Raw genomic sequence first — 22,390 nt, 5'->3', positions numbered from 1 at the left:
TTGAGCCTCTATGAATTCACCTCAGAAGGAGATGCTGTGTGATCTTCTGGAACTGAAGAATGGGAGGAGGGAGGGGACTCGTGTCTGCTTAGGGAAACAAGCATCAGCAGAGCCTGGTAAATAGTGCTTTGGGTGTTATTGGATTGCCAAGGAAGCATGGAGTTGACAACCAGGCTGGGTGTTGCAGACTTTCTTCTACCTTGCAAGATTATCAGGCTGGGTGTTGCAGGGTTTCTTCTACCTTGCAAGATTATCATTATTTAGCCTTCACCATGTGGTGCCATCATAGAGCTCACTCTCTACACATGTGTAACCTATGAGGATGCCCTTGCTAGGATCTTTGTAGCTTACCCCAGGCTTAGCTGAGCTTCCCAAGGAATGAGTGGTAGGTGGGACTGCCACTGTAAGGAGAAAGCATGCTGTGCCCACAGCATGAATCCAATCCTGTGACCTCCCAGACCCCCAGGTTCCCTGAGTAATATCACAGCATGCCTGTTGCTATGCAAGATAAATATTTTTTCAACCAGGAGGTTTATCTGTCTTCCAGCTGAAATGCAATGCTCACTGATATGGGCAGTGAAGAGGAGGAAACCGTTTCGTTTTCCATGACATTTTGTCTCCAAGACAAACCTTACGGGAGGCAGAGCTAGGCAAATAGCCACAGAGAACACACTCAACCCTCTAACTCCCACAGCAGATGAGAAAGTTCTGCTTCACCCACTTTGAATAAAGGCCTTCACCTAAAATTATAATCATGGACTTACTTGATTCCAAAGGGGACTCAGTAACTAACAGAGGGGAAAGATTTTATCACTCAATATTTAGGTGCCAGGCACCCTACTGAATACTAAAGTTTGGAAGTGAATAAACCTGGTTCCCACCCTGGGAAGAGTCCTGGTCTAGAAACCATGATTTCTGCCGTGTTGTTTCCACCAATGTGTTTTGTGACTTTGGGCAGCTCATTTATTCTTTCCAACCTTCAAAAACTCATTTGGAGGAAGCTGAACCAAGTGATTTCTAAGACCTTCCTAGTTTTTAATTCAGCATCTCCTTAGCCCAGTCCCAGGACTCTGGCAATCATATCACTAAATGCTTCTCAAGGGCTTATGTGTTCCATCACTGTACAATTAGCTGGGGAGATGCAGATGAATGCTCAAAGAGCTTCCATTGTGTGATAGAAATTATCATCCCTATTTAACAGAGAGCAGAGAAAAGTTAAATACCTTCCCCAAAGCCACAGAGCTAGTCAAGTGACAAAGCCTCAATTCAAATCCAGGTCTATCTGATTTGAAAGCCTAGAGCCCCTTTGGGCCCTACCAAGGATGCTCAGAGGGGAGCATCCTGACCACAGCCACCAGGTCCAGCAGCGTCCTTTCCCCCACGGCATGTTGCCTCCAAACTTGAAGATTCCTCTGCCTCTATTGATAGGGTTACTAGATTTAGCAAATAAAAATACTGGACACCAGTGACATTTAAATTTCAGATAAGCAAGTCAACATTTTTTAGCGTAAGTGTGCTCCATGTAATACATAGGTCACACTTAATTCTAAACATTTCTTTTTAATTATTGCCTGTCTGAAATTCAAATTTAACTGGGCGTCCTATATTTTATCTGGCAATACTATCTGCTGAAATCTTCTCTTCTCTTCTAAATCATATGAAGAAGTCAAGATAGAGGAGGGCTACAAGGAGGGGGTCCAGGCAGGTTACTACTCCTACCCCTTACTGGCAGGCATTGTTATATCTGAATCAGTTGGCGGATACAGAGCAGAATGTGGGCTGCTTGTTCCATGTTGTGCCAAGTCAGCTGTGGGAGCTCTGCCCACTACTCTTTTAGAGAAGCCATTTCCACTCCTGCTAAAAAAGAACCAGTTGACTAGAGATGTGGACACAGCCTTTCCTCTGAACTCATTCCAGCTCTCCCCGTTCCCCAGCCTGGTCTGCAGGTCAAGAGCCTGGACCTTCCCAGCCACTACTGACCTCTTCCAGGAGGACCAGGCAGAGGGTAAGGAGCTGCCCCTTGGCTCCCTGGTTCCCTGGCTTCCACAATATCAAGTGATGGGACAAAGAGGACGCTTCATCATGAGACCCAGACAAAGCTCAATCTCAGCATAGCTACTTTCTGGCTCTGTGAGCTTGGGCAGTTTATTTAAACCCTTGAACTCCAACTTCCTCTAAAATGGGATGAGAAGAGGTCAGACTATTAGAAGGAACAAATGAGTGCATTACTTGAGAGCTCTATATAAACATAAGCTATTTTTTAACGTCATATCCATAAGGGAACTCTTTTTCATGTTTTGTGGTTAAAGTATCTGAGACATAGTACATTTTATTATGGAAGCAAAATATAAGGACTTTTAAAAAGCTTTTCATAGTTGCCCTTGTATCTTAGCAGTATCTCATTATGGTTGACCTTTGATCTTTACTGCAGTATACTGAGAAATTTTTTGAAAATGTAAAAATCCCTTAGCACCACTGGGGAGCTTAACTTACCCTAGAAACTGCATATGCAGGATTGAGAAATTCACTCTATGCTGCCTGATGCACTAAGATTCAAATCTGTGAGTTGGCAACATTCCAAATTATAACTCACCATGGACCCTTTTAATCTTTGTAAGAACTGGCAAAGTGAATGTTTTCTGCCAGTGCCAAGAGTAATACTATTTTCAGTCATTTTTTAATGTATGTCCTTCCAAGCTCTGTATGTGTGTTTCAGAGAGTTATAATTATGATATCTGTGTAATTTTGTATCCTGCTTTTTCCACTTTAAATAATCTCTTACAAATTTGTCCAGGTGATTGCAAAGTCTTAAAACCACCAATTTTAATTACTGCCTAGCTATTCATCATGTTACTCTACTATCATTTATCATTTCTTCTTTCTGGATGTTTGATGCTTCTAAGTGGCTTTTGATGGTCACTTTGAAGGTAGCATGTGGAAGGGTGGGCACCATGTATGCACCACTTTCACCCTTTAGGTCTCCCCCACTGACACACACATGCACATACCCCTACCAGTGAAGAATTCTAAACAGTTTCAAGGGTGTCCAATCCAGGGGATTAGGAGAGTGAGACAGGAGGCCAGGATCCACCATCTTTCTAAACGTAAACCTGTGGTATCTTTGACAAAGTGCTAAATCCACCTCAGATCTTATGTGTAGCCAAGATTTGGGGTGAAGGGTTAACAGATATTTCCTGTTCTTTTCTGTCCCTTAAACTACACCCTCCCCCACACCTACTACAGTGATATCAAAGCAGTATGGACCCAGAACAGTGTCCTTAAAAAGAAAAATTGATTCTTGTTGGTATGCAGAAGAGCCACCCATGCAGCACGACTGAGTGCTTAAGACCATAGACTCTGGACCCAACAGCCCAGCTTTGAATCCTGACTCCTGCACTTATGAGTCCAAGGTCTTAAGCAGGCTGCTTCACCTCTCTGAGTCTTGTTGCCTCTTTAAAAATGGGGGAAATAGATGTGTGAGAGAGGTACTGGGTAGACACCTGTGAAGAATAAAGGGGGAGGGAGTGGGAGGAGTTGGGGGTGAGTGGGGCCTTCAGACTGTAGTACAGGTCAGACACCTGTGAAGGGAGAGCAGGAGGGAGTGAGGACTGAGTAAGAGAGCCCAGGGAGAGTCTCCCCAGCTCCGTCAGGCCGGTGGGAAGTTCCTGCCCCAGCAGAGTCTCAGTTGGGCAGGAATGGTTTCCCCCAGTCCTCCTCCATGCTCAATCATTAAGCAATCCAGGGAGAGTGTGCAAACTGAAGGCTGTCCACCAATTGCCCTCCGTCAGCAGGTACCCTTAAGATAGTTCCGAGCCACACACCTCCATGGCTGATACGTCCTCACTGGGTTAAGTAAAGCACTTAGGGCAGTACGTGACACATTGGAGGCACTGTGAAAGCTAAAATTGCTACCACTGTTTTATAGCATATATTATAATTCACCAAGCTCTTTCATATATATTTTTCCACTTGATCATCACAATCATCCCCATGCAGCCCATATTTTATCCCCACTTGATAGATGAGAATAAGGCGTCAGGAGGCCCCATGACTTGCCCAAAGTCACACAGCTCACAGTGATGGAGGTGAGACTTGACTGTAAGCCCCCGAGGGCTGAGGGTCAGAGTATAGGCCCACTGGTCCTTATCTTTGTATCTTTGTGTGTAGCAGCAGTTCAGATGGAGATGAAGATAACACAAAACCTTGTCCTCTAAGAATTTATATTTTTGGTGAGTTAGACAAAAAAGTAGATAATTCCAGGAAACTCTAACACATGGAATTACCTCCCATTTTCCAAATACACCAGGTATTTCCTCCTCTTGCCTCCAGCCCTCAACCTTTCTTTGTGCTGACTTCTGAGCCTTGACGCCTACCTGCTGAAATCTGCCTATCTCTTCCTACCTGACCATTTTCTCCATGACACAATCCCAATCTGCCCCCTAAGGGGAATTTCTTCACTCATCACTGTCCCTCCATGTGCCACACTTTGTTCCAAAACAGTGCCACTCTGCCCTGCAGTAGAAAGTGTTTGTTTACTCAGCAGCCACCTGTCAGCACCTACAAGGCAACAGCCATTTCTTGCTCCTCTACAAATCCCCCACTGGGTCCAGTGTCAGCAATAGTAGATGAGAAATAAATATGTCATGCATGAATGAGTCCACTGACTCTGTGTAGCGGTGGGAGGAATGGAAGATGTGGCAAGTCGGCCAGCAGGAGTGGTCATTCACACCAACGCAGACACAGATAACCCAATAGCATATGACTGCTGTGATGGAAAGAGCTGCAGAAGGTCAGGTGGAGGGGCCCTGAACACAGGCTAGGTGTTAAGGTGAGCATCTCTCTTGAATTGAAATTCCTGGTTGTTTCATTCTATGCTTGTATCCCCAGGGCCCAGTACAATGTGAGGTACATGGTAGGTATTCAGTAAGATTTCAAGGAGGAAGGGAGAGAAGTAAAGAAGAGAAGAAGGGAGAAGAAAAGAGAGGAATGGAAAGGAAAGGAGTGTGGGTTGGTTTTCTAACATGAGTCCAGACCAGGGACTCTGGATGCGACCCAATACTTCCATGCAGATGCTGCCTGAAGTCAGCTACAGTGGTTTTCAACCAGTGACAGTTTTATCCCTAAGAAGACCTTTGGCAATGTCTCAAAACATTCATTTTTTCTTTTTTGTTTTTGTTTGTTTGTTTGAGACAGGGTCTCAATCTGTTGCCCAGGCTAGAGTGCAGTGGCACGATCATGGCTCACTGCAGCCTTGACCTCCCAAGGTCAAGTGACCCTCCCACCTCAGCCTCCTGAGCAGCTGGGACCAAAGGCACACACCACCATGCCCAGCTAACTTTCTAAAATTTTTTGTAGAGATGGGGTCTCGCTGTGTTGGCCAGGACAGCCTCAAACTCCTGGGCTCAAGCAATTTTTCCACCTTGGCCTCCCAAAGTGCTGAGATTACAGGCATGAGCCAGCACATCAGGCCTTGAAGTCATTTTTGATGGCCACAACTGCGAGTGTTACTGGCATCTAGTGGCTAGAGGCCAGAGATGCTGATAAATATCCTACAGTGTGCACATCAGGCCTCACATTAAAGAATTATCCCAGCCAAAATGTCAGTAATGCCACTGTTGAGAAATCCTGAAATAACCCTAAAGCCTGCAGACGGAGGTTGAAAGACTGTGTCTGAGAGAGGCTTGCCTGGTTCAAAGCATCCATGGTTTCCAAATGAGGATCATCTAAGGGTCCAACCTCAATCACTGGCTTAGCCTCCAGACCCTTTCTCAGAAATGACACCTGGGCGGGGGAGATCCAGTCAGCTTCCTACTCCTCCCTCTCCTCCCACCTTCTGGTTCTTCCCAATAATCCTGGATACTTGTTGGAAAAAGAAAAAAAAAAAAACAGGAACACTGGGAGTAGGCTTAGTCAATGGGTGCTGTCTGTTCCAGGAGCTGCTCAGAGACCCTCTGTACATCGGCCTGAAACACCAGCGTGTGCGCGGGAAGGCGTACGATGACTTGCTGGACGAGTTCATGCAGGCTGTGACAGACAAGTAAGTGGACCAGTCTGTCCCTTTTGAAAGAGGACTTTTAAGAGATGCCATGACTAAAGCCAACACTGGTTTTGGCCAATACACAAAGCAAAGGCAGTAGATGCATGCTTTCCCAGGTATTCTGAAAATTCCAACTTGACCCCTTGGAGTGATAAGACTGGACGCCAAATGGGCTCATTCTCTGAGAGAATCTCTGGGAGCAGAGAGGGGAGGGAATGAGAGTTGAGGGCTGAAGGTTGTGATCTGGAGGTAGTTAAGTATCGTTTTCCCAGGAGAAAAACCCCCTTAGCCTGAGCTGTTTAGAGTTCTCAGCACAAGTAGGGATGTTGCAAGTGATGGAGGAAAGATGTGTGCCCTTCTGATGAAATGGTTTTGGAAGACAGCTTGTCGCATTTGGTTATTTTCCACCTCTATGTGAGAACAAGGAAGTGTTAATGAGGCACTGTGGCAGACCACATGGGCTCTGGGCCTGCAAGATTTATGAGGTGTCATGTCTTCACTGGGGAAGCTTCACAATGCTGGCAGCTTCCACCTCGCTTGCCTGCCCCATCTGTCTGCCATCGTGGCCACCCGCTCACACTGCTGTGGCTGACGTGCCGCTGGAATGGAGGCCTGATGACAGCCCTCACGCACCCATGTTTATTCTGAGAGAAAAGCTGATCAGACCAGAGTTTCAGCAGCTCAGTGGGCCTCTGAAGACAAAGCAGGTTCCCTTCTCACCTGCAAAGCTCCAGCCTTCTTGCTGCCCCAAGATTGCACAGGTTTGGCAGAGATGACCTGCCCATCCTTGACGAAGTGCTCCCTTGCCCAAGCTCAGCCTCTCCAACCACAGCAGCGGGCTGGAGCCCACAAACTACACGAAGTCTTGTCTGGGTGGGCTTTAGGGGTGGGCAAACTATAATTTGACCTTTGACCCCTCCACTTTTCAGATATGTGACCTTGGGCAGGTTACTAAACTTTTCTGAGTCTCCTTATCTAGTTTCCTTATCTGGAGATAAGAAAAGAGTTTTGTTGGTGTTGTGTTTTGTTTTTTAAGATGAGAGCAAAATAATATTGTGGTTATATAAGGTGGAAATGATCCTGTCAAAAGAGGAAATGAATGATGGACTGTAGGATGGGGGGCAAAAGTCCTTAAGTAAGCAAGCAGGAAAAAGGATCCAGTGCACACCTGAAGAGCTTAGTCTTGGAGCACAGAAAATCATCCACAGGGAGAAAGGGAAGGCAGAGTACTGGGCACTGATGGGGCAGGTGGGTAGATGTGTGGTGGGAGTGAGCGGGGAGTCCCCTGCTTGAAGACAAGGTCATCGGCATAGAGTGAGGATGGGGAGGTTTAAGGATAGAGGAAGTGGGACCTAGTTATCTATGAGACTGGGAGAATGTCTGGACTGGGAAGCTGGATCATGATCACCAGGCAGCTCTCAGGGCCCTCTTGGGGTTACTGTTTATGAATTTAACTTAAGCTAGTTAACCTGTTTCTGTGTTTTCTGAAGCCAAGTTCAACTGTCTGGGTCCAAGGGCAGGAAGACAAAGAGAACAGGGTGTAATCAGGGTTAGGGATTTTGCCAGGCAAGAGAAAATGGGAAAGAGCAAGGAGTTGAGAGGGAATGGTTATAATTGTGTCATGAGCTCTAGGCTGGGTAAAGGGGGAGAGAATGGTAAGATGTGGTAGAGGGGAGGGACAAGGGACAGTGAAAGGGTGATCAATGGATAATAAGTCCTGGTGAGGTTTAGAAACTGTTGAATTGGATGATAGGTGGAATAAGCTGGAGAGAAAGGAAGTGGTGATCAGAAAGTTAGATGTTTGCAGCTAAGATTGTGGAGGAAGGGCTGCTATTGGGATGTGGCCACTAAATAAAGCAAATTCAAGGGTCAGCTGCATTAATAGAGGCATAGCATCTAGGACAAGGGAGATGAATGTCGCACTTCATTCTCTCCCTTTCAGAAATCCTGAATACCACATCCAGTGCTAGAGAAGCTACACTGAGGCTTAAAATTTACCTAAAATGCCTTTAGAGCGCAATAATCATAATAGTGAAGAGAACCAGAAGCTGAGCCTGGTAGAGAGAAGACTCAGAGACTGCTCTGTCTATATCAGGGACGTGCTAGCACCTCCAGATTCTAAAAGCTCTTCTTTCAGAAGAGAATTGGACTTGTTTGTATATATTTACATGGAGAAGAACCAACTGGTGGAATGCTAAAGGAAGCAGTTTTCAGCTCAAAATAAATCAGAACTGTCTCACATTGCGCTGGACCGTCTGCGGGAATGAGTTCCCTGTCACAGAAAGAGTTCAAGGATAGGTTGCATGGCTTATTTGTGGTGATATTGTAGGAAGGAATTCAAGCATCAGATGTTCTTTAAACTGCCTTCCCACCCCAGTATTCTATTCTAACCTCTTAAAAAATCCTCTGTAGCCAGCCGGATAGGTATTATTATTCCCATTTTATGAAAGAGAAAACTGAGACTCAGAGAGGCCAAGTTAGCTATCTCAGGTCTCACAGTACCTGTCAGGACTACAAGCTGAACCCAGGACTACTGACTCCAAGTACAGACTCATTCTACAATGCTGTGTCACCTGTGGATGAAAAGAGAAGGGAATGAAATTGGCTTTGAAAGCCCACTTTTTGCTTCCTGTTTCCAGGGTTCATTGTTTATCTAATGAGTCAGTAATCATTCTGTGATTTCCCAAAGAAAAGTATTGCTATTCGTGTGAGAAGGTTAAATAAACTAGGATGTAAGAAGCTGTGCAAATTATCATCAAAATCAGTTCACAGTTTTACAGACACACACAGGCAGTCCGGGGCGGGGAGGGGGGATCCTTGGGGAGGGGCATGTATCAGCCAACAGGAATGTGTCCTTAAACAGAAAAGATGATGGATTGATGGTTGGTTGTTTTGACTTTCTAATAAGCTGTAGCAGATGTTTCTGTGGATACTGTAGGTGAGGAATGAGCTGGTCTCCCCAAGCACTCTTGGGAATACAGTAGCTCCAGGACAGAATGCCCAGCCTAGGGGTGAGTCAGGAGTTCCAAAGTCAAACACAACGTATTTTAAGAAAGAACCTTGGGAAATGTTGACTCCTGCTTTCAACACCCTCGTCTCTGTCCAAACATCCTGCTAATAAAAAGCTCCACCTTCCTACCCCTACCCACGAATAGGGGTGTATGTTAAGATTTTTTGGCCTGAAATAAACTTACTATGGCTCAGTTCCTGTCGTGGAGCTTGGCCACTGAGAAGAACCTTCCAGGACAGAAGGAATCTCAATTTAAGTCTGTGAACCACAGCAACAGACAGCTGGGAGTGTCCTTCTCAAAGCAGAGACAAAGACTGATGGCAAGGACTGATTGCCCCACTCTTCCTGCCATGCAGTGGATGGGTGCATTGTACCCAAGCACCACCTCCTGCTGCCACAAGTTTTCCCTGACAGCTTCCATTCACATTTTTCATTTCTGTTACTTACAGTAGTATGGATGGGAATTGACTATATTTTAAGTTTGCACCTGGAGCCCTAGTTCTGTCTGATAAATATCCTGGGCTGGACAGAAGCTTGATGTCATCAGCAGCTTTGGCCTTTAAGCAGACCAGGAAAGGAAACCACCTGCTTCTTCCCTAGTTCCCAAACCCTAAATACAGGGATTCTTAAGCTGCTTAGATTAGAGTGTTAAAGAAGGGAAATAATAAAAAAGCTTACGTTTTAAAAAGTCATCTACTTTTAGCTCTAGGAAAATTCTTTTTTTTTTAGTCTCTCCATTTCTTTATCTCTGTGTATTCATTCATTCTCTCTGCCTCTTTCTCTCCTCTCACCATAATCACACATACACATGTAATCCCTGAGATACATACCATATTGGAAGTCACAATTTCACTATTAGTGCTCTTTGTAGGAAGTTCTAGTTTTCAGAGAAATTCAGACAGCCATGGGCCTCTCTGATATCTGGAGCCAGTTAACACAGGCCCACCCCTTAATGTTACCTTCCACACTTGATGTGAGCCCCTGTCCTTCTGGAGCCAACCCCACTTGCTCCAGCATTCATTCTCTGTGTCACTTCAACCTAAATGGGACTCCTCCCATTCCATCTCTCCTCTGCTACTCATCCCACTTGTTTCTACCCTTACATTTGGAGGACTACCCTAAAGATTTCTGTTCAAATATATGTGCTGTCAAAATGACTAAATGCTCTCTACTGCGCCCTGATCAGATTTACAGAGATCAAAGGAATTGTTACTTGTCAGGCCTTTGTGCGGAGCACAGCACCAAAGTTAAAGCTAAAAATAAGGAGATGAAATTCCAAGACTGTTCACTTGCCTCTTGATCTGTGGTGTCAAGGAACACATCTTCTGTTTCTTTTGCTGTGTAACAAACCATCCCAAATCTTAGTGGCCTAACATTTTATTTGCTCTTGATTTTTGGAAGCTGAACTGACTCAGCTGGAGTGGTTCTTCTCCTGGTCTTGCCAATGGTCACACATACTGCTGCTTTCAGCTGGCTAACTAGCTGGGAGCGGGCTCAGCTGGGATACTGGAAAGGTTGGGCTCCTCTGTCTTTCCATTGAGTCTTAGGGTCTCTCTTTCACATGGCCTCTTCTCTTCACAGGATAGCTGAACTTTTTATGTGACAGTCTAGGGTTCCTAAGAACACAAGAGTGGAAGCTGCCAGGACTTCTTAAGGATGAGACCTGGAACTGGCAGTCTAACTTCCACTACATTATACTGGCTGAAGAAAATCATAGGTCCAAGATTTCCTAGATTCCAAGGGAGGAGGTTATACAAGGAAATAAATACTAGGAGGCAAGGTGCATTGGGGGCCACCAATGTCAGAGACTGCCACGCCCCATCTAGCCTGGGGGGGATAAGGAATGGGGCAGCCCTCACTATAGGAGGGCATGAGAAAAGAATAACTCAGTTACGCAGATAAGCAGGGGAATGATATATAAAATCCATAAGCATATCTACCTAGTACCTGCTGTATACCAGACACTGAGCCAGGCATAGTGAGCAATACACAGAGAAATAAGCAGTCCCCCTCTCAAAGAGCTAAATAGTCAAAAATATTTCATATGTATCTATTGAAGTTTAGATAACCTGAGACTCTACACTTTCTTAGCCTCTAAGTGTCTGTGTAAGTCTGGAGCTCAAGAAGAGTTCTGGGGCAGAAACATAAACTTGGGAGTTGCCAACCCATAGATAGTATTAATATCAAGGGAATGATTGAGTTTCCCCAAAGAGAAGAGAAAAGAATATGACTCACCATGGTTTTCTGAACTGTGTCCTATGGATAACTGCAAGTCAAAGTGCCCAACAAATTTTAGGACTAGACTAGGATATTGTTGGTAAGAATGGCAAGGAGGGTAAAAGGTTTCATTCCTTGTGCCAGCTCTGATTGCTTAGGACTCTGAACCTCTCTGGGTTCAACAGGGATGAGTGTCATCGTTGATTAGCAATGTCTGCCCTGAGCAGGGAATAAGAGGTGGCAGCACTGTGCTATCCTTTACCCTCCTTGGAGCTGTGAGGAGCCTTGTGACCTAAGCATCTGTGACTCTGTGAACACTCACGCCGGCTGGTCCTGCGACTCCCGCAGCGAAATAGCAACTCCGAGGCTAAAGGAGCCTCTGGGTTATTTTTCTCCAGGTGTTCAGGATATTTCAAGAGCTAAAGTAGGCCTCTATTTTAGTCCACATGAAGCTGCAGCTGCTTCTTCTGAGTTACGAAAACATGCAGGAATATGCTCTCTTGGGTACACTCCACCCCCACACCCACTCCCAATCCACTCTGGAGCAAAGCAGTGGGTCTAATAAAAGTAGGCATGCTGGCCGGGCGCGGTGGCTCAAGCCTGTAATCCCAGCACTTTGGGAGGCCGAGACGGGCGGATCACGAGGTCAGGAGATTGAGACCATCTGGGCTAACACGGTGAAACCCCGTCTCTACTAAAAAATACAAAAAACTAGCCGGGCGAGGTGGCGGGCGCCTGTAGTCCCAGCTACTCCGGAGGCTGAGGCAGAAGAATGGCGTAAACCAGGGAGGCGGAGCTTGCAGTGAGCTGAGATCTGGCCACTGCACTCCAGCCTGGGCGACAGAGCGAGACTCCGTCTCAAAAAAAAAAAAAAAAAAAAAAAAGTAGGCATGCTAATACTGACCTATGGTTCCTAAATCTGGCTTTGCTTCTGAGTCATCAAGGAAACTTGTCAAGAATACAGACTTCAGGCTCCTATGCCACAGAAGGCCTGGGTTGAGACCCGGACATCTGTATTTTTGAAGCTGTCCTAATGATTCTCATAGGGCTGTGCAAAGACTGAAATTTGAGAAACTCCTCGGCTGAGCACAGTGGCTCACACCTGTAATCTCAGCACTTTCAGGGGCCAAGATGGGAGGATTATTTGAGGCCAGGAGTTCAAGACCAGCCCAGGCAACATAGTGATACCCCCGTCTCTCCAAAAAACATAAAGAAAAAAGAAAGCAGCTGGGTGTGGTGGCACTCCCTTTTATTGCCAGCTACTTAGAAAGCTGAGGCAAGAGGATCACTTAAGCCCAGGGGTTCAAAGCTGCAGTGAGCTATAATGATACCACTGCACTCCAGCGTAGGCAACAGAAAGAGACCCTGTCTCTTAAAGAAAATATAATAAAAAGAGAAACTGATGGACAACATCCCCAGAAGAGGCATCTTGTGTGGCCCCAGCTCCTCCCACTTTCAGAGTCAGACTGAAACCCAAGGTGAGGTTGTAAGGACCAATACACGGAGACTTTCCACAGTTTTATCAGCAGGGACCTACATTAGGAAAGACCCAGCATGTTCTCTGGGCTCACCCTGCCATGGAGGTCTACCTTGCAATACACCTACCTACAGCTCTGGCAGCTTCCTTTTAGTCTGGAAACTTCCCAAGCAGGACTGTGCCCATTGTTTCTGCTGGAATCCCCTTTGCCCTGAGGAACTTCAGCTGCTCTCATGCGGGGAATAACTGCATTTCTACAAGTGGGGAAAGCACTCACACATCCAGATAGCCCAGCCCCGAAGACACGTCATGGGCAAGAATCAGGCCTGCCTTTCCCAACAAGCAGGCACATGCTGGGCCCAATTCCCCACAAAGTGCCTTGACTTCATGACAGTGAAACTTCCTGCTTGAGAAGTTTCTGGACAGGGAGCTTGGAAGAGGGAGATGGCAAATTCATTAGTTAGGTAAAGACAGTGGTGACTGCCTTGTTTGGGGAATTTCTTCTAAAAGGTTTCCTGTGAAAGTACACAAAATCATATCACCTTTCCAAAAAATATGCCTATTTGGGAATTTGACTCTTCAAACTGGAAAGGGTATACTTATCCCATGAGGGAATGCATTTTGCCAGCAAAGAGTTAGAAACAGTAGGTACTACAACAGAACTCTGGGAATTAGCTTTATTTTCATAACTGAGGTGAGAAAACTCATCATAGAAACTTGAAGCAGCACTAACAAAGCATGTATCTGATCATACATTTCCAGTGCTTCTGAAGAATGACTACATATCCAGCATTCTACTAGGCACTGTAATGAGATTCAAAAAAAATAAAAGATATCAGCTAGGCCAAGCACAATGGCTCATGCCTATAATCCCAGCAATTTGGGAGGCTGAGGCAGGTGCATCACTTGAGGTCAAGAGTTCAAGACCGGCCTGGCCAACATGGCGAAACCCCATCTGTACCGAAAATACAAAAAATAATTAGCCAGGTATGGTGGCACACACCTGTAGTCTCAGCTACTCAGGAGGCTGAGGCACAATAATTGGTTGAACCCAGGAGGTGGAGGTTGCAGTGAGCCGAGATGGCACCACTGCACTCTAGCCTGGGCGACAGAGTGTGACTCCATCACAAAAAAAAAAAGAAAAAAAAAATGACATCAGCTGTGTCCTCAACAACCTTACCATCCTTCCAAGAAGACATTTTTGAATAGAAAATAATTAGGGAAGAGTTAAGTACCCAACTATTTGGTGTTGACCCTCAGTTCAACGGAAATTCAGAGATGGGGCAATCAAGGATGATTGGGAAGAAATGGAAGTTGTATAAATTTAGGGCCAAATTCAAGTAAGCAGCAGGAGAAAAAATGATGTTCCATAGAGAAAGTATGTAATGAGAGAAGCAAGAACACAAGAAAAGCAATGAATATGCAGGGAAGGCAATGAGTATCTAGAAGAATGGCCCAACTAGAGATGAATGTTTAGTGGTTTGAAACAAGGTTAAATAAGAATGGTGCTGGCTACATCTATTATTTAGGTTTCTCCAGAGTAACAGAACCAGTCGGATATCAGGTATTTAGATAGATGAGAGTGGATTTATTGTGAGAATTGGCTAACATGATTATGGAGGCAAAGAAATCCCATGATACGGTGTCTGCAAGTGAGAACCAGGGAAGCCGGTGGCATAGCTCAGTATAAATCCAAAGTGGGGTCGTTGGTGCACATCCTGGAGTCAGAAGGCAAAGAGTCTGGAGTTCTGATGCCCAAGGGCCAGAGAAGATGGGTGTTCCAAATTCAGAAGAGAGAATGAATTCACCCTTCCTCTGCCTTTTTGTTCTATCTGAGTCATCAATCAATTGGATGGTGCCTGCCCATATTGGGTGAGGGTGAATCTTCCTTATTCAATTCACTGATTCAAATGCCAGTCTCTTCCAGAAGCACCCTCACAAACATACCCAGAAATAATGCTTTACCAGCTGAGTATCCCCTAAACCAGCCAAGTTGACACCTAAAATTAACCATCACACTATGATAGGCCTTGAAATCCAGGCAAAAGGTCATGATTATTAGAGCTCAAAAGTGGGAAGAGCTACAGTCATCTAATCCAGTGGTTTTTCAGCCAAGCTTCCCTGGGTCCCAGGACTCCAAAGAAGCATATCAGCAGTGCTAGAAATGAAATACTTTCCACCAACCATAAAAAATTTAAACCACTTGAAGAAACACTTTATTGTTTTTCATTGCCTTCTACATCTGGTTTCTGCTCAATATTTTATTAAATAATTATTCTGCTAAAAATGCTTGAAAATTACTAATCCACTATTGGAACTTGATGTAGTGAGCAACAGGGAGCCATGGTATGTTCTTGAGTAACAAGTATTGTATTAAAATTGACAAGATGTGGGAAGAGATTAGAAGCAGAACCCATAACAATGCCCCAGTTCAAATTCTGCCTTCCCTAGGGAAATCTACTCTGACCAGCCTGGCCTTAAACTCTTGCCCTGACTGTAATCTTACTGGCTGTATAATTCATTTGCTAATTAATCATGCTCTGTTTTGTGACACTGCTTCTAAAATGGCCTATTGCTTTTCTTTAAACTTTTTTTTTTTTTTTTTTTTGGTCTTGAGGCTTTCATTGTCAGAGGAGAGATTGGGCAAAGATATGTCTGGACTGTTGTAGAAAGGTTCAAGAACCAGCGTGGATGGCCTTTATAGATCATTCCTACCTCAGGTCCTATGACTCAGTAACATCTCTACCAATGGTAGTTCCTAGGAAGCGTGGCTTTACTCCTGGAGTAAATGGTGAAGGTGGGAGTTGATTGATTGGTGAGTGGTCAAAAGTCCACACCAAGCTAGCTACCAGTTAGAATAGACTGAAGGCTGTGACTCTGACCACATTGGAGGAAGCACAGAGGAAGGAACTTTGGAACTCATTCTGGCTTGTCTTGACTCTGAAGAAGCTGAATAGTTTCCCAGTTTCAGCCTGATATGGCTCATTGTTGACAGTCCAGCTCCTCCATGTTCTCAGCACAACAAGAGCCAGGTTTTGCATGGTGACAAACTCCTATGTGTGCAAGGAATCTGTCCTGGGTCACAGGCTAGGAGACTGTATCAAAATGCATACTAGCACCCAACTCTCTAGGACCTTTTCACTTCCATCGCACCAAGCAGACTACATAATTGAGTGAGTTTGCAGTTCACTAGCGAAGGTCCGGCTCAGGACTGAGGCCAAAATGTGCTGGAAGAAGCTCGCTGCCTGGAGATATGATTCAATGACACTAGCTGGCTATTTCCTTTTCATTTTCTCTTAGCAGCCTGATTTTATCGCTTGGTATCAAGAATAGGAACAAAATAATTCCCAGACCTGAAACTTTTAGATTGTGGCAGAAGAGATGAAGGAATGTAAGGGTCTTATGGTGGCAGGGAGCGGGGATCTGATTTCTCTTAATGAATAAGTACCAATAATAACAATAATAACTCTTATTTATTTAATTGCTTACCATAAGCAGACACTAATATAAGCACTTCACACAATATTAACTTGTCTAATTCTCACAACAACTGTATGAGATAGGTACTATTATTCGCTTTATTTTAAGAGATGAAGAAACTGAAGTTTACAAAGAGCAAGTACCTCATCTAAGAAAGGGGACTCTAATTAAGACCCTACCCACTAACTGCAGTTGTTAAAAGCATGAATTCTAGACCTAGACTGCCTGAGTTCCAACCTTTTATTAACAAGCTACTTATTCACACTTCTCAACAAGTGACTTAATTCATCTGTGCCTCAGTTTCCTCCTCTCTAAAATGCATTTTTAAGACTGGTAGAGTATTTATGATGGATAAATGAGGCCATCCATGTAAAATGTTTAACATACACCTGAGTGATAGTAAAAAAATCATGTTTGCTATCATTATTAATGTAGGCAGTTTCCAAAGCCACCCTCCTTTAGGCAGTGCTTCAGTGTGCCCACATTCCTGCATTCATGTTTGAGTTAATATATCCATTCACATGTCTACCACTGCTGTCCACAATCCCTCACCCATCCCTCCCCTTCATTCCAATATTACTTTCTCCTCTTCCCCAGTGCTAAACCTAGGAAGGAAAAAACAAAAACAAAAACAAAACAGCCCTAGGTGTGATCCATTTCCATTTTAGATCCCTGGTATATGCAATTAGTAAATGCTTGGTCTTCATCCCCACCCCCAACACACATCTATTCAGTTTGGTTCTCCCTCCTCCAGTGGACGGTGTTGTGTAGATTCATGTGTACGTAGAGGTAAGCAGTATGGTCTGTGTGTTCCTGGGGTTGAGGTGTTCTTATATTGTTTTGCAGCTGTTTGAAGCTGAGTGTTACTTGGGCCTTTCAAACTCACCACTCAGAGGGAGTCACCCCCTCAAGTAACCAAACATCTTTTCATGAGACACATTTCTCAGTACAGAAATGAGAAACAGAAGCTTCCCCAACAGAAAGCTGCAAAATTGCTCTGAGATCACCTACTAATACTGACCTATTCAGAGGCTCCGCATATAGCAGCCTTGTACTTTGCCCTCAGAGCTGGAAGGATGCCTTTGACGGCTCCAACTCCCACCCCTCTTCCTGCTGCTCCTTAAACGTGTTGTCTTTGTTACAGTGGCAGAGGCTTAGTGCTTGCTATTTCCCCAGCCTTGAGTGTCCTTTCATTTTCAGAGTTGTTTCCATCTCATCATTCAGGCCTGCAGATATGTCCACAGCAGGCAAGGTCAAGTGTGGAAGTCTGTACAAGACAGGATGTTAGAACCAAGTGTCCTGCCAAAAGCTTAGCTGAGACTCTGTAGCTCCAAGCGTCTCCTGTTGGTTTTAACACAAGGTAGGCAAAGAAAAACCCCTAGGCATATAGCATCCAGACTACAAAGGAAGTTTGAGGATGTTATTTTAATTTTAAAAGATTGTGAAAAGCTGTTAGCTCTAAGCCCTGACTGCAATGTTTCACAGGGGTGTTCACATTCTGAGTCCCTCTCAGCATAGAGGGTCACTGCTCAGTTTTCTTTATATATATACTAAAAATTAGGAATGCCTTCTGTGGTTCAATCTGTATCTTAGCATTCTCATTTTCCCACTGGATTCAGCCTAGGAATTGAATCTCGCATTCTTGGAATATCTGAGCAAGAAACAATCCACTCATTTGGTTCAGTTTCCTCACTTTTTAGATGAGGAAACTGAGACTCAAAGAGAAAATTATTTCCCCAAGGCCAGATGATGAGAAAAGCTGTGGGAAATTAAGGAAAACCTATCCAATTATGTGCCCTCCTTCACGTAATTCGTGAAATTTCCACCAAATTTTCATTCAGACTATATTTATCATGTGCCTTCCCTGTGCCCCACAATGTGGCCAATACAAATGTATTAGTTCCTTCTCACATTATTATAAAGAAATACCTGAGACTGGGTAATTTACAAAGAAAAGAGGTGTAATTGGCTCATGGTTCTGCAGGCTTTACAGGAAGCATGGTGCCAACATCTGCTCAGCTTCTAGGGAGGCCTCAGGAAGCTTACAATAATGGCAGAAGGCAAAGTGGGAGAAGGTATATCACATGGTGAAAACAGAAACAGGTGAGCGAGTGGGGAGGTATTAGGCACTTTTAAACAACCAGATCTCATGACAACTCACTATCATGAGGACAGTACCCAGAGGGATGGTGCTCAACCATTCATGAGAACTCTGCCCCCATGATCCAATCACTTCCCCGTAGGCCCCAACTCCAACGTTGGGAATTACATTTCAATATGAGAGTTGGGTGGCAACACAAATCCAAACTCTATCAACAAAGAAAAGACTTGTCCTGAAGAATTCAATTTTCCCTGTGATTATAACATGGACACATAAAGTCACCAGAAAAATAGTTTAAGACCACATTCAGTTATTTGTTTTCCTATTTATTCATATATTCATCCATCCATTTATTCATTCATTTATTGAACATGGTAGGAAGTCAGAAATAGACTTTGCTGTCAAGGAATTTATAAACTACAAGGGAAATTCCCAAATAATTACTGCTGGGTTTGCATAGATTTAATGTGTATGCAGCCAATGGCCCTGCCTGCAGTGTTGATCAAGGCTGATAAAGGGCATAAGGTGGTCAAAAGATCTGAGACATTTACTTGGACTTTAAAAGTCATGACTTTATTCCCAGGAAAGCGCTAGCAACTGAACAGAACACTCAGAGCAGGCCTCATTAATCAAAGAACCTTCATGGAGGACACCCGTGGCCTCATGCCAACCTGATATGCACAATCTAAGGACAAATATGGGCTGACATAAATGCTGAAGCCCCCAAGCCAGCCAGTGGGTTGGTGGCCAAGAAAAATGTATGGGCTTTATAAGCAGGAGGTTGAGGAGTGAGTTGCCATGCCCTAGAGGAAAACCTCTGTGCTGCCACTGACCTTTGGGAGGTTGAGAGGTCAGCAGGTCAGCCACCATCCCCTCCCCAGCACTGAGATTTCTGGCGCCATTTGGTGTACTTGCCCCGGAACTCAGACAAACAGGGAAAATCAGGAGGAAAGCCAAGCTGTTCCTGAGTGTTTTCTGTCTGGCCAGGACTTGCCGTCAGAGCCGTGACTGAGGAATGGCCACATTATCCTGGGACTTTTCCTTAGAAGTTACTGCTTCCTGTGACTATGTTGCGAGTCAATGAGAGTTTTCCCCCTTAGGCCAGAATCCCAGTCACAGGAGCCCGCCAGTCTGGCTGCCAGACCCCAGCACACCAGGGAATCTCCCAGTCTGGGGAGTGGGAAGGGAAGGGCCTCCTCGGCGGTCCACCCTCACATCGTGGGCTGAAATCCCTTCCACGACTTCCGTGCCAAGTGGAGCTCCGGTGACCATGGACTCACCTCCAGTGACCAGCAATCTCTTTCCAACCAGTGTTTGAAATCTCTGCCTTATATGGCACTGGAGTCTGTGTCCTTCTGACTTCCACCCATTGGCTCTGCTTTTGCCTCAAAGCCATACAAAATCAATCTGCTTAAGTCCTTGTCCACAGACGGTTGTTCCTATGATTGAGGATAATCATTATGCCCAATTCCACTTGCCCTTCTCAGGCTCTGTATTCCCTCTTTCTCCAATCCACGGTATCCAGTTTTTTTCACGCATGGAATAGATTCCCTGTCATCCTTGTGAATCCCTCCCCAAATCCTGACCCCCTCTTCTCATTCCCACCCCCAGTAGAATAAGTCACTCCTCATGAAAGTCTGTGGCAGAGCTGTGCAGTGATGGCCTCTTATCTGTCCTATGATATCTGACTGTGTCTTCTTCCCATTCTAACTGCGCTCTAGCCCCCACCTCCTCCCAGCTCCTCAGGATCTTGCCAGCCCTGTCATCTCTCATCTCCCCTCCATCCTGACTCCTAAATATCATATGTACACCTCCCATCCCCAAAATAAATTCACCCTTCAGTCCCACTTCCCTCAATGGCTGTCACCCTACCTACTTCACAGTCAAGCTTCTTGAAATTTGTGATGACTGACATGTCCTCCCCTTCCATTTTCAGTTTAACCCCATGCCAGATGGTTTCCTCCCTTCCACTCCATCAAAAGTGGTCTGTGAAGGTCACCAATGATCCTCTAAACAATGACTCCAATGGACACTTTGTGGTCCCTGTTTCACTTGACATCTTGGCAGTATTTGATGCTCCTGACCACAGCCCATTGTGTGGCTCTGGTAGCAGCTTCTGTGTAGGCCCAACCTGCTCGCTCTCCATGGCTGGACTTTATTCCACTGCCTCTCTCTCCTCCGTGGATGCAGGGTGTCCTGGGGTTGTGTCCTTGCCCTGCTCCCTGCTCCATGCACAGGCGCTGCCTGAGAACCCTCATCCAATGCCATGGCTTCAACTGCTCACAGTGCCCTGAGCTGCCTATTCCCCTCTTCTGACCTCATGTATAGCCCAGTGCTTCACAAACATGTTCATTAGGACATTCCACAGAACCTGGGACTCTTCATGTGCCAACCCCGCCTTATCGAGTAAGTTTGCCTTTCTTTCCCTATCCCCAACCTTGATGAGTAAAGGACTCTATCCTCTATCCTCCGCCCTTCCTGGGCTCCTCCTTCTCATTCATCTCCACATCTGGCCTATTATTAAATCCTGTCCTTAATAATCATTGCCTCTGTGGATTCAGTGCCTATAGTGTGCAGGATTTTTATATATATTATCTCATTTAAGTTGCACAACAGGACTGCAAGAGACGTATTGTTAGCCCACTATTATCAGTGAAGACTGCAATTTGTATCAAGTACCTTTCCTGAGGTCATGCATTTAGTAAGTGATGGAGACACACCTGTTTGATCTCAAAGCTCTCTATGCTCTGCCACACTCTGCCTTTCCTCCAGGCTACTCTTTTCAATTCCTTAACATCTTTTACCCAGATGCTTCTCTGCCTACGTGTCCACATTCCCTTATATTAATACCAGGACTTCACAATCTCTCACTGCAGTTCCATGCCTCCTTGTCTCCAGTCTGTCCTCCCAGTTGTCCATCCCATCATCCACTCTGCTGCCAGAATGAACTCCCTAAAACACAGGCCACCTTCCTGCCTAAAGCCCTCAGTCAGTCCCCCTTGCCCTCCAGATTGCTTAGGCTCTTTACATGGGCATGGAAAGGGGTGGCTCCTGGATTCCACCAAGGCTCATCTCTCCCCATCTTCAGCCTCCTATGGCAAGATCCGACTCTGTATTTTCCTGCACCCCCAGGAAGGCACCATAGTCAGTCCTCTTGCATATGCTGTTCCCTCTCCTTGAGATGCCCTTCTCCCTCCTTCCATCCCCACCCATCCACAGTCTGTCTGGGAATCTCTGCTCTTCCTTCAAGCCCCACCTCCTAATCTCCTGCCCTGTGAAGCCCTCACTGCCTCTCCCCACTGCAGAGTTGCCTGCCCTCTTTGAGGATTCCCATGTACCTGGCACATATCTTTATTATTACTGCTGCCACAGAGTATTGCAACTGCTTTTTTGTTTTCTTGTATCCCCATTCAACTGTGAAATCTGCAAGGTTTTAGAGAGTAGTACAGTCCCTTGTTCATAGTGGACACTTTGAAATGTTTGTTTTGTTTTGCTTTGTTTTTCTAAGAGATGGGTCTCACTATGTTACCCAGGCTGGCCTTGAAATTCTGGGCTCAAATGGTCTTTCCACCTTAGCCTCTTGAGTAGCTGGGATGACTGGCATGTGGCACCACATCAAGCATAAAATGTTTGTTGAGGGCGTGTCCAAGATGACTGAATACGAACAGCTCCAGCCTCCAGCTCCCAGCGTGAGTGACACAGAAGACGGGTGATTTCTGCATTTTCAACTGAGGTACCAGGTTCATCTCACTGGGGAGTGCTGGACAATTGGTGCCGGTCAGCTGGTGCAGCCCGACCAGCGAGAGCTGAAGCAGGGCAAGGCATCGCCTCACCTGGGAAGTGCAAAGGGGAAGGGAATCCCTTTTTCTAGCCAAGGGAAACTGAGACACACAACACCTGGAAAATTGGGTAACTTCCACCCTAATACTGCACTTTACCAAGGGTCTTAGCAAACGGCACACCAGGAGATTATATCCCACACCTGGCCCAGAGGGTCCCACGCCCACGGAGCCTCCCTCATTGCTAGCACAGCAGTCTGAGATCTAACTGCAAGGCAGCAGCGAGGCT

The 22,390-nt window shown here is 45.4% G+C and overlaps 1 protein-coding gene across 3 annotated transcripts in view; it reads left to right on the top strand.

Annotated features, from left to right (window-relative positions):
* The window catches only part of ME3 (malic enzyme 3), a 220,629-nt gene that overhangs the window by 163,671 nt on the left and 34,568 nt on the right, over positions 1-22,390 (top strand). For all 3 annotated transcript variants that reach the window (XM_017850859.1, XM_017850857.1, XM_017850858.1), the window contains exon 7: positions 5,934-6,037. In XM_017850859.1, coding sequence (XP_017706348.1) covers positions 5,934-6,037 — 104 coding nt within the window. The remainder of the gene's footprint in view (positions 1-5,933; positions 6,038-22,390) is intronic.

The sequence above is a fragment of the Rhinopithecus bieti genome, unplaced genomic scaffold (assembly GCF_001698545.2).
Source record: "Rhinopithecus bieti isolate Rb0 unplaced genomic scaffold, ASM169854v2 scaffold_30846, whole genome shotgun sequence".
In the NCBI taxonomy this organism is placed as follows: domain Eukaryota; kingdom Metazoa; phylum Chordata; class Mammalia; order Primates; family Cercopithecidae; genus Rhinopithecus; species Rhinopithecus bieti.
Note: the sequence above shows the minus strand (reverse complement) of the source record. Positions and strands in the feature narration are given on the sequence as shown.